Source organism: Balaenoptera borealis (genome assembly GCF_965194805.1).
Source record: "Balaenoptera borealis genome assembly, chromosome: 15".
Taxonomy (NCBI): Eukaryota; Metazoa; Chordata; class Mammalia; order Artiodactyla; family Balaenopteridae; genus Balaenoptera; species Balaenoptera borealis.
In genome coordinates, this window is record NC_138871.1 from 19,462,550 (window position 1) to 19,480,413 (window position 17,864).

The 17,864-nt window shown below is 36.8% G+C and overlaps 1 protein-coding gene across 3 annotated transcripts in view; it reads right to left on the reverse strand.

Annotated features, from left to right (window-relative positions):
- The window catches only part of CTNNA2 (catenin alpha 2), a 1,192,234-nt gene that overhangs the window by 221,314 nt on the left and 953,056 nt on the right, over window positions 1–17,864 (reverse strand). For all 3 annotated transcript variants that reach the window (XM_082356061.1, XM_082356060.1, XM_082356062.1), the window contains exon 9: window positions 6,957–7,109. In XM_082356061.1, coding sequence (XP_082212187.1) covers window positions 6,957–7,109 — 153 coding nt within the window. The remainder of the gene's footprint in view (window positions 1–6,956; window positions 7,110–17,864) is intronic.

Here is a 17,864-nt window from a genome sequence, read left to right on the forward strand (position 1 = left end):
CTCAGAGTCGGCCCCAACCTGAAGCCCTGAGCTCACCCTCAGAGGAGATGAGTTAGCTGGATTCTGGAGATGAGGAAAAATGACTAAAATTTTTAAAAATTTAGTTCTATTGGTGCTATTTCCTATAGTGGCTGATACTATAGTTCACAAAGTATCACTGTTGACCTCTTAAATTCTCTAAATCAACAAACTCTGGTGCAAATTTACCTAGTCTATATTAAATGTTACAAACACTGTGGAGAAAAAACCTTAAAATTTCAATTGTTAAGGCAATTATGAAACTTCAAATTATTTTTTTCCTATTCATGTTTTGCAAATATTTTATTTTCACTTAAACTATCTTGGTTGAAGATTTTCTAAAAACTATAACATTATACAATAGGTTTGATACCTTTCATCGCATTAATCTCTGAATAGCAAATACCAAACTGGTAGAAAATGGCACACAAATATAAGAAAAAAAAACATAAAAATAGGTGGAACACTGAATATAAAATAATGAAACTCTATAGTCAAAGGACTAAAACTGCCATCATTAATTTATAGATTGATAATTCATGTATTCATGCACTCTTCATTCAAAATTATCTGATATATAATTCCTATATGATTTACATTAATGGCAATTAAGAGATCCATTAGAGGTTCCCAAACGGGGATCAAATGTGTTCTGGAAGGATTGTGAGGTTGTGTTTGGTGGAAGCAGACCCTTGAAGTGAAGGAATTGTAGGAAGTGGGCAAGGCACAGAGATTTCAATTTAGTCAGAACTGTTTGTATTGATTATATATTTATTTGAGGTATGGTATTCCATTGAATAAAGAAATCTCTGACTAACAATATTAACAACAACCAAAAACACCCCACAGATTTATCTAAACCAGCTCTCTTGGGGATTTCCACTTCCAGCCATGAAGGAGAAGCCAGTAAGAGACCCACTTTCCTGCTGAGAACAACTAGAAATTCAGAATAAAAATAATTTCCTTGAAAGTATGGGACAGTGTCCAAAGGAGTTAAAACTTAGACTAGATCAAAAAGAGATGCTTGTTGAGGGGGACCCAATTTTCTCCATTTCACTTTTCCTCCCAGGGATTTGCTAATACTTAGTATGGAAAGAGAAACTGAGATGCCAGGTAGAAGGTAGCTGCTGAGAGGAAGATAATTCTTTAGAGTTTTCAGCAATCTCATAGGGCCAGGGAGGCAAAAACTGGAGTCCAGGACAGCCAAGGGAGCAAAGGCTAGGAGCTAAAGTCCCATAGAGAAGGAAGATTCAAAGACTGGCCCTTTACTGCAAGTTTTCTTCCACAGTTTTTGTCTATTGTTACAATAGCAACAGTCAAGAAGCACATTGAAGGCATACAAAAAGCAAATCATGATGATGGGAAAACAAAAACTGGAGTAAATGCTTCACAGATGAGGCGGGATACTAAATAATACGTCTGATTCTCTGTTGGCATCTGGGAAGACAATTCCATAGGACTAGGGAAAATGAAAGGTAGACTAGACCTCAGAAAGACTATATACTATCCTCAATTCACTTCACTTGACTGAATTGAGATGGTTTGCCTCTCTGCTGCCCTTCAGATGACAGGATGAATTCTCCCTAGATAGAGAAAACATTATCTAGACTGCTATGGTCCGAATGTTTGTATCCCCCCAGTATTCATACATTGAAATCCTAATGCCTGGTGGGATGGTATTAGGAGGTGAGGTCGTGGGAGCTTCATAGGTCATGAAAGTGGAATCTTTATGAATGAGATTACTGTTCTTATTTTTTAACTTTTTATTTTATATTGGAGTATAGCCGATTAACAATGTTGTGATAGCTTCAAGTGCACAGCAAAACAACCCTGACATACATACGTACGTATCCACTCTCCCCCAAACTCCCCTCCCACCCAGGCTGCTACATAACATTGAGCAGAGGTCCCTGTGTTATACAGTAGGTCCTTGTTGGTTATCCATTTTAAATATAGCAGTGTGTACATGTCAATCCCAAACTCCCTAACTATCCCTTCCCCCTACCCTTCCCCACTGGTAACCAACATAAGTTGGTTCTCTAAGTCTGTGAGTCTGTTTCTCTTTTGTAAATAAGTTCATTTGTATCATTTCTTTTTAGATTCTGCATATAAGCAATATCATACAATATTTCTCTTTCTCTGTCTGACTTACTTCACTCAGTATGACAATCTCCAGGTTCATCCATGTTGCTGCAAATGGCATTATTTCACTCTTTTTAATGGCTGAGTAATATTCCATTATATATATATGTACCACATCTTCTTTATCCATTCATCTGTCAATGGACATTTAGGTTGCTTCCATGTCTTGGCTACTGTAAACAGTGTTGCAATGAACATTAGGGTACATGTATCCTTTCAGACCATGTTTTTCTCCAGATAGTGTATAAAAGGGACCCCACAGAGCTCCCTCTCCCCTTCCGCCATGTGAGAGCACAGTGAGAAGTTGCCAGCTATGAACCAGGAAGAGGACCTTCACCAAAACACATCTATTCTGGGGCCTTGATCTTGGACTTCCCGGCCTCTAGAACTGTGAGAAATATATTTCTGGTTTTACAGGCCATCGAGTTTGTGGTACTTTGTTACAGCAGCCTGAATAGATGAAGACACAGACCCTCTATATCTTTTCATAAGCATGTTTACCATTCAATCAAAAATTACCCAGTGTACTAAAAATAAATAATAATCAAGATAAAATCAAATAATAAAAACAGTCACCATAATAAAGTCTCCGTTTTGAAAGCCTCATAAGGCTCCATAATTGCTTATTTAAACAAGTACAAATTCAATTAAATGAAACATGACACTTTCCAGTCATCAGGTAAACATCAGAGGTGAATTATAATTAAGAGTCTTAACTCCATTTTGAATATTTGACTGCTGACAGTGTTTAAGTCTCACTCTTCTCCCTTTCCCTCTTGCTCCACAACTGGGCAAACTGATAGGAAAACCCACCTTTTTTTTTGATGCCAGTAGGGAAATTTGAAGAAACATTCAAGATCCAGCCCCTCCATGGAAATATTGGCTCCAGCCCCACAGCCTGATAAAGACCAAAAGCACTTGTTCTTCTCTTCGCTGAAGCCACTGTGGACTGGCTTGGGCACCTGTTCTGCTCTCCCTAGAAAGTCCCATTATGTGAGTAATAGAGCTGTTCATACCCTCTTGGTGGCTGCTGTTGCATCATCAGTCTTGAAATCCAAGCTGATTTCGGGGGGCAGGGAAAGTTGCCTTCTGTGGGGCAACCACAAAACGGAAACAAAATTGATCCAAATATTGGAGTTCTTTGACTTGGATTTTAAAAATAACTCTGATTAATATATTTTGTAAAGAAGATGACCTGATAATGAATTATACCACAGAACTGGAATCACTTTTTAAAAAAATGAATCAACTAGAAATTCTTAAATAAAAATTGAACTCAGTAGATCAGTTTTAAGCATATTGGACACAGATGAGTGAGCTTAAAATTAGGTCAGTAGAAAATAACCAGACGTAAGTATAGCTTAGGAAAAAACTTATAGTCTTAAATGCACATATTATTAAAATAAGAAGGGCTAAAAATCAATGGTATGATTATCCATTTCAAAAAGTTAGAGAAAGAACAGTAAGTTATACCAGAAGAAAGCAGAAAAAAGAAATACAAAAATTGGAGCATAAATAAAATTTAAAGAAAAACAAAATCTACAAAGCTGAAAGCCGTGTTTTAGAAAAGATTATTAAATTGATCAAACTCTTATAAAACTAATCAATTAAAAAAAAGAGAAGACACCAATTAGCCATATGAGGAATGAAAGAAAGAAAGAAAGAGTAGTGCAAATTCTCACACATTAAAAAAAATTAGAAGACATGGGCAATCTTATGCAGAAAACTTACAAAATTAAATCAAAATAAATTCCTAGAATACAACTTACCAAAGCTGACCCAAAAAGAAATAGAAAACTTAAATAGGCTTAGGTTTTAAAAAAATTAACCTGTACTTTTAAAAATCTCCCTCAAATAAATACCCAGGCTCAGACTGCTATACCAGTGAATTCCTCCAAATATTTAAAAAATATATAATGCCAGTCTTACACATTCATTCACTTCCAGAAAACAGAAAGATGGAATAATTTCTTACTCATTTTTTGAGGGAAAGCATAATTTTGATACCTCTGAAGGAGAATAAAGGAGACAAAAATCATACAACTGTCTCAAAATGTGCAGAAATTTTGTTTGATATAATTTTATACATATTCATGATTTTTAAAAATCTTAGTGAAGGAATAACAGAAGACAACTAAATTAATCTACTAAAAGTATCTGCAAGAAATCTAGAACAATCAATATAATTAGTGGTAAAATATTTAAATTTTATTACTGTGATCTAAAAGTAACAGAAGTATCTATTACCACAATATCGATCTGAACGTCTGGCTAGTGCAATAATGCAAGGAATAAACAAGATACAAGGACTGGAAAAAAAGAAATACAACTGTCCTAATTTTCAGACAACATGATTGTGTATACAGAAAATCCTAAAGGCTACAGTCAAAATTTGGCATTAGTAAGTGAATTTATCAAGTTAATGGATATGAAAATCAACATATCAACCAAATTTTTCGTATTATAGACACAGAAACTAAGGCCCAGAAAAGTGCCCAAGTCCATACAGAAACTTTCAAAATGGAAAAATGGTGACTCTCAGCCCAGTACTCAAGTTTTCTTACATGTATGCATCAGCAATGAAGCACTTCTTTGAAGTACATAAGCTACAGAAATGTTTTCAATTCCTGTTCACCTCTAATCAAACAGAGGCCAGTGCATACCCTAGCCATGGCACCTCCTGGGCATCAAGAAATTCTAAAATGCTGCTGCAGTGACCACACAGGGGGAAGGAAAGGAACAACTAAGAGAAGCAAATCAGCAGTGGTCTGAAATGTGGAGTCTGAATGACATGAAGCTGCTGCTTCTGGCACAAGTTGTGGATCAAGGATCACCCAGAGTGGCTGGATTCCCCTTCAGTGAAACCTACAGATGGGATGAGGGGAAATGGTGGGTGTGTCCAGGGTCTATCACAGGAGAAGGGAGAAAGAGTAGACGAGTGGGCTACTTGGTCCTGACCTCACATTTACACAGGGCATCAAGTTTAAACTTCAAACATCATCTACAAATGAGGTTACACACAGAATTACAGAAAGACACTGCCAGGACTGAAAGTAGAAGATGTTTATCATATAATTTTGAAGTCATGTCCTTTTCTTCATCCTTAATGCCTATGACACTATGAATTAACATTCCCTATAAATTCTGCAGTTATCATGTAAATACTGTGATTATATATATGGGATGATGTATCTGTAGGTTAATATTATTATTTATTACATATAAATATTTTAAACTTTTGTAGCACTCATTCAGCATTCTTTCTTTCCTCCTCTTCCTCTCTGTATCCTTCTACCCCTTTTTCTTCTTTTTTACCTGCTCTTTCTCAAAATAACAGAAGGGGCCAGAACTTCCAAGGCAACCTTGGAAAGACTCTGGATTCTTCAATGGCCAATTTGGAGCTTGGAATTTGTGTGTGGAATGTGAAGACTAATGGGGTGCTTGCCCCATCCGTGGGGACAGAGCCAGAAAGACTGTCTTGATATTACTTATAATAATGACCCTATCTTTAGCTCTAGTCTGGTGTCACCTCAAGACACTGGAGCTATGGTAGGAAGTTCAAGGGTTTTATTTTAGTAGTTTCAGCTTTTGCATGTGCAGCTTGCCGACTGCTATCATGGGTGATAGCTCAGCCTGTGTCCTAGAGGAGCAGGGGCCTCCTCTAGGCTTGATGTAGGACTTCCTGCAGGCTGAGTGTTCAGCCCCAGAAGCTACAGCCGTGCTGGATTAACCAAAGAGTGAACCAAGCACATGCTTAGGGCACGATTAAATTGGAGCACAACCCCATCACTCACTGCAAGAAAAATGGAGAGCATTTCATATTTGATGAACTTATTCAGAATTTAATTTTGCCATCCAAAGAAAACAAAAAGTAACTTATTTAATTTTTAGCTGCATTTAAGTTGTCTGCAGTTTTTGGTAATTTTATTTTATTTTTGAGTTACAGTGGGGCTATACCAGAGTTTTTGTTGCTGTTTTTGCTGTTGTTTCTAAGTACTCAGACCCTGAAAAAGTTTTAACCTGGCTCTGATAACCATTCCCTAAATTTGCCAGGACGCTTGCCCTCCTTGACTCTTTTTCTCTATCAACACACATTTCCTGTTCAACATCTCTCTTTTCTATGTAGTCCCACATCACTCAATCGAACCTTTGCCAAGTTGTTGGTTTTCAACTCCTAGATTTAGGCAGTCTGGTTATCATTTCACTTTTATTTTGTTTCCCTTGAACAACATTTTTCTCAAAATCACACAGCACAATTTTGCATTTATAAAGCAACTCCCACAGATGTCTCTAACACAGAGAATATACTTAGGACCTGAACTTACACTCCTACTACTGCCCCAACATCCTTCACCAGGAGTTCAGACATCTCTTATAGGGAGGGGGGATTGATTTTTACATGTTCATAATGTGGCCAGCTAATCCAGGCTTAAGTGGGTGGAGTGGAGATGGGAACGAAAAGGGAACAGTGTTTAAATCCCCTTTTGGCAATTTTAATTCTATTCCCTCTAATCAAACCTGGTCTTCAGCACTTTGGAGGGTCCTTTCTATTGCTCCTGTTTCAGCCTCTGCTTATTGTTCAGGAAAATTAGCAGACATGTTTCAGAACACGTTTAGAATTTTCTACTAGAGGAGAGATTACTGAAAACCTGTTTCCTTTGCAAGAGATGGAGTCAACAGAAGATAAAAGAAAGATCCAGGAAAACCATAGAAGGACGGCCTGTTGAAATTCCAAGAGACATATGTAGAGATTAAACCTACTGATAAATTCTAGTCTTGGGCCTCTCTTGACTTACCTCCACCAGCTTGTTGGCATGCTCGCGGAAAACCTGGGCGTATTCCTTCACTTCCTTCTCATTCCCACTTTTTGCAGCCTCAATGAGAACTAGCAAAGGGACGTTGGTTTCCAAGAAAGAATCAGATATGTGATCCATCACTGCTTTCCGAAGCTACAGTGAAAACAAAAACAGAAACACACACAATTAAGGAACAGAGGAATTGTCTATTTGAGTGTATTACTCGTTTAGCCATATGAATTATATCACTGCCTGGAAATAGTTTTTCTAAAGTCCCAGTTCTCATTGTCCACAGGCATAATGTTCCAACACTCTTTTTAATCTTGCTGGTCCTTATTACATCAAAGGAAGGCAAAGAGATATGACTGATGAATGATTCTGAATTAACTGTATTGCAGGTCAACTTGAAAGTTGACCTACGCATGGCCTGTAGCTCAATACATTATAGGCTCTCCTTATCAAAGTTCTGCTCTCATCCTTCATTGGCCAAATGTCTCCCTTCAGGTTTTGAATCTTGATTCATCTCAAAAACTTGGGCTCTTTAGAAAAAGGAGAAATCTAGGCACCATTCAACAGGTGGGGAGAACTTTAGGTGAACTGGTCCTTGAAGCCACCCTAAAACCTTACCACTCTGCAGTCTCCTACCCTTTATAGATCCATTGTTTGTATTTAATGGAAGTGGAAACATGAAACATCTAATGATATCAAAAATGTGTCTGCCCAGGTGCCATGATGATATAGTTGCTGTGCTCCAGAAAGAAGTACTGACAATTATTCTTCAGGGTAAGTTAGAATAAACATACCCACATTTCTAACAGTGCATAATTACACATCATTCCCACATTGTTAAAATGGAAAGCAGGGCAGCTGTGTGAAAATGAAATGAAACTGTACTGAACAATTACCTTAGTGCTGCTTTGTTCATAACTGTCAGAATGTATACAGGGAGAAAACACCCCAAATACAAATAAATAAGAGAGAAGATGGTAAACAATGTGTATATTTTCCAAACAAATATTCCTATTCAGGAATATTCAGGCAAATCTTTTGATAAGGTGATACACATACACATTTATCATTGGTCAGAGGAGAATTTTGCACAAATCTCGGTTCCTTTTTTCACTAATTACCATGTGTGTATGTGTAGCTTAGTTTTGGTTTAACTCTGGATTGAGTTGGACATTTCACCATATAAAATATAACAAAGTCTATGGAAAATTAACATTAATTAGTTACTCATTTAGCAAAGTGTGTTAAATTTCTGCTTGGGAATAATGTTTTTATTGGCAAGCTCATATATTCTGGGTATATATGATGTGCCAGACATATATATATATATGGTTATATATATAAGGTTAACCAAGATCTTTACATATTACATTACTTAATCCTCACAACAATACTATGAGATAGGGACTAGTCTTATGCCAGTTTTTCAAATGAAGAAAATGGGACTTGGAAAAGTTAAATAACTTGCCTGCCATCATAAGGTGGCAAGTAGCAGAAGCCACTATGAAAAACTCTGAAGGGGACAGTGCAGTGGACACTTGAAACTGACCTGGCTTGGCTCTCTTGCAGGACAGAGACCCTCATGAAGGAGAAACTACTGGGAGTGAAATCAAAATTGAACTGGATGGGGAAAATAGAGATAAAAGAAAGGGAAAGTCCAGTTAAAGTGGGGGCAATTGTCAGAGCCAGGCTATCTCACCAGTCAAACCACTGTGTTTTGTTTTTTTTTTTTAAATCTTAAAATTTTTATTTTGGTAAAATATATATGGCATAAAGTTTTCCATTTTAGCCATTTTTAAGTGTACAATTCAGTGTCATTAATTAGCTGCACATTAGCTTTCGTGTGACTTTTACAAATGTAATTTTAAATTAATTAAGTTAATATGGATTGGTTATGTTCCTGGTCGTATGAACACATGTAAGAACATTTAAAATTATGTTGTGCAACAAACACGACCATATAGTTCCAAAATATTTCCATCACCCCAAATAGAAATTGTATAAACATTAAGCAAAAATTCCCCATGCTTCCTTCCTCCCAGCCCCTGATAAATATACTCTCTGTCTCTATGAATTTGCCTATTCTAGATCATTCATATAAGTGAAATCATACAGTATTTGTCATTTTGTGTCTAAGCCACTGTTCTTTTAAATGTTACACAAAAGTAACAGGAGTGAGAGTTCTGTGAAGCTAGAAGAGCTATTTGCTCTTCTAGCCTCTGTCTAAACCTTCGGGAAGATTGACTTCACATAAAAATGAGCAATTTGAAATTATCAAGGTCAAAACTCACATAAAATTATTATAAGAAAAATATATTATCTCTACACAAACTGAAAGCATGCCAGAAAAATATGCCTGTAAAACAAATTAAAACTGTAATCTACTATTTCAAACATATTAAAATACACTAAAAAAAAAAAATACACTAAAAATTGATGCAAAATATGAAAGAACATAAATTAGAAAAAGAAGAAATCATAGGATGAGGTCATGAAACTCAGAAAATAATTCTAAATAAAAGAAATATCATTTGAAGGCTAAACAAGAATGAATAAACACAATAGCAAATGCCTCAAGAGAAATAAAAAGAGAAAAGAAGGAAAAATTTTTACCCAAAATAAATTTTTTAAAAAGAGATTTAAAAAATTTGAGAAAAGGTGACAAATATTGAAGATAGGCAAAGAAAATTCAATTTATGGCTACTAGAGGTCCCTAAAGAAGAAAATCAAAGCAAGAAAACAGAAAGAATACTAAGTACTCTAATTCATGAAAGTTTTCCTCAATATATATATATATATATATATATATATAATTTTCAATTAAAGTGTTATTATATAAATATAATCACTTACATATTTATTTTATATAATTATTAAAAAATATATAAATTATATTCTATATACATTCAATGCAGAAATATATATTCTATATAGAAAATATATATTATATATATATAAACTATTTTCTGAAAAAGCATATCATGTACTTGAAAAGAGTGACCTACACTATCAACCAAGAAAACTGGATTCTAAAGAAAAAAGGGGCAAATCCTTATGTACTTAGGCAAATAGAGCATGTGACTTATAAAGGAAAGAAAATCAGATGATCACCAGACTTTTTAACAGCAAAGCTTTTACCAGAAGAAAATGAAATACTATATTTAATATACTCAAGGGAAGAAAATGTGAGCTAAGAATTTTATAACCAGCAAAACTGACTTTCAAGGATATAAGCCACAGACCAAATTTGATCAACATGCAAGAACTCAGAAAATATTGTTCCTATGAGACTTAGGGAATCTGTTAGAGAACGAACTTTACCCAGCAAAATAATTAGAAAAACATCAACATAATATCTACAAAAACATAACATAAGTACTGGCAGTGAGCATTCAATATATACATGTTTATAGAACTAAGAATATAGGATAGTCAAATGGGAGAGAGTATAATATAAAATGGATGTATGCTCTGGCAATGAAGAGGTAAAAATGAAAAGAGAAAGGGAATAGGATCTTTTTGTGAAAAGATTTTAACTATCTTATGTAATTTTAATTATAATGGTAGTATGAAGATTGCTATTCTAACACTATTGTGTTTCAAGGTAAAATAAAGCAAACAGTTATGAAAGTTTATTTCACATCTCCTGTGTTCTTGCTAACCAGAGTGTTGGTGTGGAAGAAAGATGATGTAATATAGAAGAGGTTAAGGAAAAACCCTATAATCCTAGATCTGAAGTAGAAATATCAGTACGAACACATGAGATTTTAAAGTGAAAACATACACACACACACACACACACACACACGTACAATTTTCAAGTTCTGTCCAATGAAAAGGTCTAAGAATAATGGCCAGCCCAGTAGCAATGAACATCTTGAAATACAATTTTCCCCTAAAACAAACTAGGACTTCTTAGGGAAATGGTTGATTCTAATTCCTTTGAGGCTAGAAATATACAAATAGCCTGAAATATCTTATTATACCAGACAGCAAAAAGAGATCAAAGACTACCAGGGTCATGTAAAAATAACTCAGGAGGCTCCCACTTGGCCAAAGACTAGACAATTTAAACATCACAAAGAATAAAAATTCCAGTGGCTTGAAACCCATCAAATATGTTTAAATCAGTTTATAATGACTAAAAAGTAATAATAATTAATTGGTCACCTTCAGAGGATGACAAAGAACCAATTCATTTACCTTGGAAGAATCAAAAATACATCTTGCCTTTCCTACATGAACTGAGATTCTTTGTAACGAGGAAAATGTCTGTCTATAAATTTAGTCCACTTAATAAATGAAGACAAAATGATAGAATATCACCATTTTGCAACCTTTAATGAATTAAGACATCAGACAATGAACAATAGTGGTTGAAAACATCACAAAAAAGGTACAACAATTTAAGAATTGTGAATCACTATATTGTACACCTGTAACTTATATAATATTGTATATCAACTATACTTCAATTTAAAAAAAGAGAGAGAGAACCAGACATTATGTGCCTTCTGATGAAACAGCACAATCCCAAGTATGGTGATGCCAAAGGGATCAAACCTGAACATGGTAGAAGCTCTGGATCCCCTTGGTGATTTACACAAAATATAGAAGACAGAATAACATATGGGACTGCATCACACATATCTATTCAGCTAAATGCAAACTCTGGAAAACTTACAGTACAAACCATCCGGGTTCCCCAACAGATAGATTATAAGCAAAAGAAAGGGATGGAAGGGATTGCAACAGATTAAGAGACTAAAAAATAAATCCCAAAACATGGGCAAACGTAAACTATATCATCTGAGGATGCATATCAGAGTGATAAAACCACAAAGGAATACAAGGAAGTGAGCATTCTCAAAGTCAGGATAATGTTGCTTTTTGAGGGAGGCAGGAAATATACAAAGGAGTTTCTATGGAGGCTGGCAAAGTCTATTTCTTGACCTGGGTAGTGGTTACAAGAGTGTTTGCATAATGATAATGCTTATTGTGTGTGGATTTCTATATCTATGCTTTATTTTATAATTTAAAATTTCAAAAAAAAAGAAACATTTCTCATGCACACTTTTCCAATTTTATCTAGATGGAATACAGACATGACCCCAAGGTGACCTGGGAAGCCATGAATTGAAGATGGTGTACAACCCCTGTTCCCCCCAATCAACCTACACCTGAATGAATGGAGGAGAGCTTCCCAGTGTTCTGTCACTGGCCCAGTATTGTTACATGATTAAGAATGCAATTCTATTTTGTAGGAGTTGTTGCACATTTTGAAGTTTATTAGTTATAGTAGTTGGTTTTTTCTAACTTAACTAGAACACGTTGAAACAGATCTCTTTTTTTTTCCTGCCAATTCTGTCTTCTTTCAGGCTGCCTTTCCTTCCCTTGATTCTTCCTAGTTAAAAGGTGGGCCCCAGGCCAGTATCATTGCCATTTCCTGGGAGTTTGTTACAAAAGCAAGCCTCAGGTCCATCCCAGACCTCCATTTCAATCAGAATCTGCATTTTAATAAAAAGCCTAGGTGATTCCTATGCACAATAAAGTTTGAAGAGCACTGCCCTAGAAGACCTATTGTATCAGTTAAGTTCTTAGTTGCAAACATTAGAAACTGATTTTGGAAGGTTTAAGCAGAAAAGCTCTCCTGTTAGTTGAAAGAAAGAACAGAATTCAAAAAGGTTAGGACAGGGTTTCCCTGGTGGCGCCAGTGGTTAAGAATCCACCTGCCAGTGCAGGGGACACAGGTTCGAGTCCTGGTCCAGAAAGATCTCACATGTCGTGGAGCAACTAAATCCATGCACCACAACTACTGAGCCTGCACTCTAGAGCCTGTGAGCCACAACTACTGAGCCCATGCGCCACAACTACTGAATTCCACGTGCCTAGAGCCTGTGCGCCACAACAAGAGAAGCCACCACAATGAGAAGTCTGCACACCACAACGAAGAGTAGACCCTGCTTGCCGCAACTAGAGAAAGCCCGCACGCAGCAACAAAGACCCAACACAGCCAAAAATAAAATTAAAAAATAAATAAATTTATTAAAAAAACCTGTTAGGACACTGTGTCTTTATGTCATTAGCTTCTGATGCAAAGTCTTAGGCAAATGAACCTGATTTTTATCTGAGTGAAATACAGACCCAAACTCTGGGTCATGTGTAAACATCTAGTTGCAAGGGTGAAGGAGGAAGGTGTTGGGAGGAAAGCATTTTGTAAAAACAAATGTTCTGGCCATTTTAGCTTCTTATATACCAAAATTCATATAATGAGGAATTCCCCAGACATAGGAAGGGAATTCAGATGCTGACTCAAAACCAAAAAATGGCCAATAAAGAATAGATCTGGTATAACAATAATTCAGGTACTCAAGCATGGGTGGAAGGTGGAAAAAATAAATACATTTATAGGAAATAATTAAAGGTGAAGGGTTGTCTGTAAGGAACAATATCAGAAACTATGGTCTGGGATAGGAATGGCAAGTATACTACCACATTTCCTTTCTATGCCTACACCAGACATGACTAATCAATCACAGTGTTCTTTTATTCTGAGCTCAAATACCATTTCATAATCTTTCTTAGGACAGTGTTCCAGATACCTAATGCCAATAAATCCTATTTCTTCTGCAGAAGGAAAGCTTTCTTTCTTTGCTGAATCTTACCTGCAATTTAAGTGTTTTTGCATGGCAACCTTTAGGTGGAATTGTCTCCAAGCATGACAATCCAGTGCCATCTTGATTTTCAGAAATAAGAGTTAACACCCAAATCTAGGCTGGGCTCATGATATTTAACAAATGGCTGATTGTTTTAACATGTCTTCTCATTTAGACAGATGTTTAGAAAAATCTTGTTAAGAATAATAGTATTCACTTCACTACAATGATGTAAGATAACACCAATCAAGGTCAAATTCACGGTAGAGGGTGATTTTAGATGGGCTCAAAACTTTGAACCTTAAATCTTTCCATGGATACAGCTGCTCTGGGCTCTTCACAATCACTGACATATTTTACCATATTTCCTTAAGCTTTGGGGTGTAATTGTTATTAAAAATGAAAAATCAAAACAACAAAGTGTCTGGGCCAGGAGCCATCTAGCCTAGGGGCTTGACAAGAATTAAGCCTCATTAAGTCAGGCAAATTTTAGTCAGCCTGAAGGTCAATTAAGGTAATCAGTCAGTGCAGTAATCCACCCAAAACCACTTTAAGAAGCTAAGGTGCTGCCAATGCACACAGTCCACTGGTAATGACAGCACTGCTCACAGTTTGGGATGGGAGTGGGGGCAGATGTGGGAGGAGCAGAGGCATACCTATGAAGCTTGTGCAAGAGCATTTAGAGAATAATCACTTTTTTTTCCCTTTATTTTGTTTTCTTTATGAGAAACACATAAAATCCTTTGGTCATTCTATTCATTATCCTGATGGCACTATCTTCTGTGAAGCAAAATCATTTTAATTGGGATACTAGCTTCTTTCCTTAATGAAACCAATTACTTCTTTAAAAAAAAGAAAAAAGAAGAAGAACAGTTTATCAGGCTTCATGCTTTTCTCCATATACCCCTCTCCCCAGTTTAGGCCCTACTGGATCAATTCAAAGCACAACTGTCATCATTAGAAACACCAATGTGCATGGCCCTAAATAACAAACACATGATTGTTTAGTTTAGTCAGATAAACAGTCCATGCCCTCTAGATTTCTCCTCTAGGAGTGCTGATGTAGTCAAGATAACAGTTGATACATACCTTGCTGATGGAGTAAAAAGCACTGAGTAGATAACTGTAGTAGATTTGTTATATGAATAGCCCCATTCTTCACCCTCCTCGTACCCAAGCCCATTGCCATGTAACTCTGTATTTTCTGCCTTCTCTTGTTCTGGGCTGGGCCATGTGGCATGCTTAGGGTCAATGGATGTTGACCATCATGATGCATGCAGGGGTGACTTTGCTTGGTCTAGTGGACTTGCTTGGTTTAGTTCTCCGCCATTCTCTTGAGCAGGACATGCCTAGGCTAGACTGCTTGTCCCAGGAGGAGAGAGACAAACATGTGGAATAGAACTAAGTCACCTCAGTCATTCCCATCAAGACCATCTTAGGTCAGTGAAGAGCACCTGAGCCCATACACATGAGAAGGCTTGACTAAGGTGACCACCCTAGACTACTGAGCAACAAATGCTACTTCTGCATGTCATTGAGATATTATACTGCACTATTGTGACAACAGATGACTGATAACATACATATTAAACTAGAATAAGTTTTTGTGGTCACTGAACCATTTTTGGGGGGAGACACCATCAAAATAAATTTCTGATCAGTCAGTTGACTAGTTGGTGTCATTCTAACTCAGTTCTTTGGCCAAAAGCACTGGATTAACAGTAGTCTGCTCTACATGTAAAATTATAAGCTCTGGGCTATGCTTAAAAACATCACAGTTGCAATTTCTTATTTTTATAGATTTAACAAATTATTTAGTTTGAAACTGTACTGAAAAGACAAGTCATGGGGACTAAGACAGGGAAGGGTTGGTCAGGGATCATCCTGAAGAATAGCAGCAGGTACTTGGCTTCTTCTGCTGGCTCCAATTTCTGTCCCAGTATGCACAGGACCGTACCAAAGTCCCCTTCTTACTCCACAGTAGGCAAGGACAATTGCTTTCATAGGAAGAGAGAATGAAATATTGCCTTAGGATCCCAGGCGGTGCTGGGTCATCATGGATCTCGAGATGGCCTCAATCCAGCATGTACAGCAGCTTTCCTTAGTGCTGGTAAAAATGTTAGCAGAACATGGAGCCCATAATCGCTGGAGGCAATACAAGGAAGCAAAAGAGAGATTGGTGGAATGGAGGGTGCACACAGAAGGCAGAAGCAGATTGCAGCAGTGGGTCATGGAGAAAAGGTGGCAAAAAGGGGAGGAGGAAAGGATTGGGGAAAATTATTATGTCATATTAGCAGACTTTAATGCTTATTTGGTGTCAGACACTGTTCTAAATGCTTGGAATAACTCATTTATTTCTCTGAAAAGACCTGGGTACTATTTTCTCCATTTTATAGGTGAGGAAATTGAGGCAATTGAATGTTACTTGTCCACATTCACATGGCTGATAAGTGGCAGTGGCAGGATTTGAAGCCAGGCTGGCCCCAGAGTTCATGCTCTGAACTACTAGTATATGCAACCTCTCCTTTGTCTAAATTTTTCCAGCTTTGCATACATTATTGACTGAAAGCAAAGGTATATAGATACTGATGGTGCATAAAATTCCAGGAACATAGGTGATCCAGCTTTCTGGATGATGAGTGAAGTGCATGAAGAATTCTAGAAGACTCCCCCAGGATAATAAAAGAAAAAAAAAAAAAAAAAAGAAAACCCCAGTAGAGAGGATGGGAAGCAGACCCAGGGACAGATGGATACCCCAAGAGGGAGTAAGTTGTCCCTCCAGAGGCAGAAGTGATGCTGAGTCCTAATGAATCCCCATTCCAGGAGCTGAAAGGGACCTCCTGTATACTCACTATGAGACTCTGTGACTTCCTGGAGCTTTATGAGTCTGTAAAGAAAAAATAATGGAGGACTCATGGGTCAAGATATGTCTACTGAAAAAACATGTCCATGTGTCATACTTGCTTTTATGTAACTATCTTATTAAAACTTATTGGTCAAAGTGTTTTAAAACAGTAAATTGTCAGATTCTCAACAAATGCTCAAGTCAACAGAAGTGACAGTCCTCCCAGAAATGATTGGGATCCACTTCCCCTGCTTTCAGATGGTAATTATGGTATGTATGAAAATCTATAAGCCAGGTGGTGACAGAGGTTAGAAGGGATCTGCATTATTATAGAGATATCTTTGAAAGGTGCAGATGAAGGTTAGTACTGTGACAATCTAGCATTCTAGTTTTTTTCTCATTCTTAAGAGTTTTAGGATCAAATCATATTCATCCCAAATATAATCTATCTATTACATAGTCCATGAGCAAAGGCACATCCAAAATTGAGAGCCAGAGTCCTAAGCAGCCAGGACCAGGGACACCTTGAACTTGGTATCATCCAGCAAGTGCAGGGACTCATAAATACTGCCTTCATTAGCTCATGAGCCCTGTGATTTGTGTCTCTGATGAATAGGGGCACAATTTTTGACCCCTCCAGTAAACAGGCCATGTAATTCCTCTGCAAATTGACTATTAGAATGGTTTAAATGCCCTTGCCTACAAGCTGAAAGGCATAGTTAACACTTTTTACATAAGCTAGAAGACAAAAATTTAGCTATCAATCAAACAGGGCAGAAAGGAATGACTTGACAAAATCATTCATTAAGTCTGACAGGAGTCAAGAACACAAGGCTTTCGTCCAACTGTTTAAATGTATGTGTGACAAGGGAATATTAATTGCCTAAGACAAGACATTTAAAGGTATTAGCTCAGCACTACCAGTCTATTTTACCCAATTAGGGCTATTCATCAATGTAAACAACTACACTTTCTTCAGCAAACCAAAAGAAATACAGTTGATGGACCACAACTATTCTAACAATTCACTTTCTTATTTCATAAGAGGACAGAGTTATTAAAGGATAGAGTTTAACTCACAAACTCAGGAAGAGGAATAAACTGTCTCAAAAATGACCAAAATGGTCTGCCAATGAGGTGGGACATGAGGAAGGTATGATGTGTATTGAGCCACTTTCAAATAGATACTGCAAAAGTGTTTTGCACAAAGTTTAAAAATCTGCAACCATTTGATGAATATGAAACAGTTCTCTGAAAAAGACAGTTCAAGAAAAAATGGCTCTCCCCAGCCAACGAGAATCAGAGAAGCTTAAACTTGGATGAGACTTTGAAGGCTGTATGCCCAATTTTAATCTAACCAATGAAAGGACATCTCTGCAAATCTTTTTAATGGGTAGA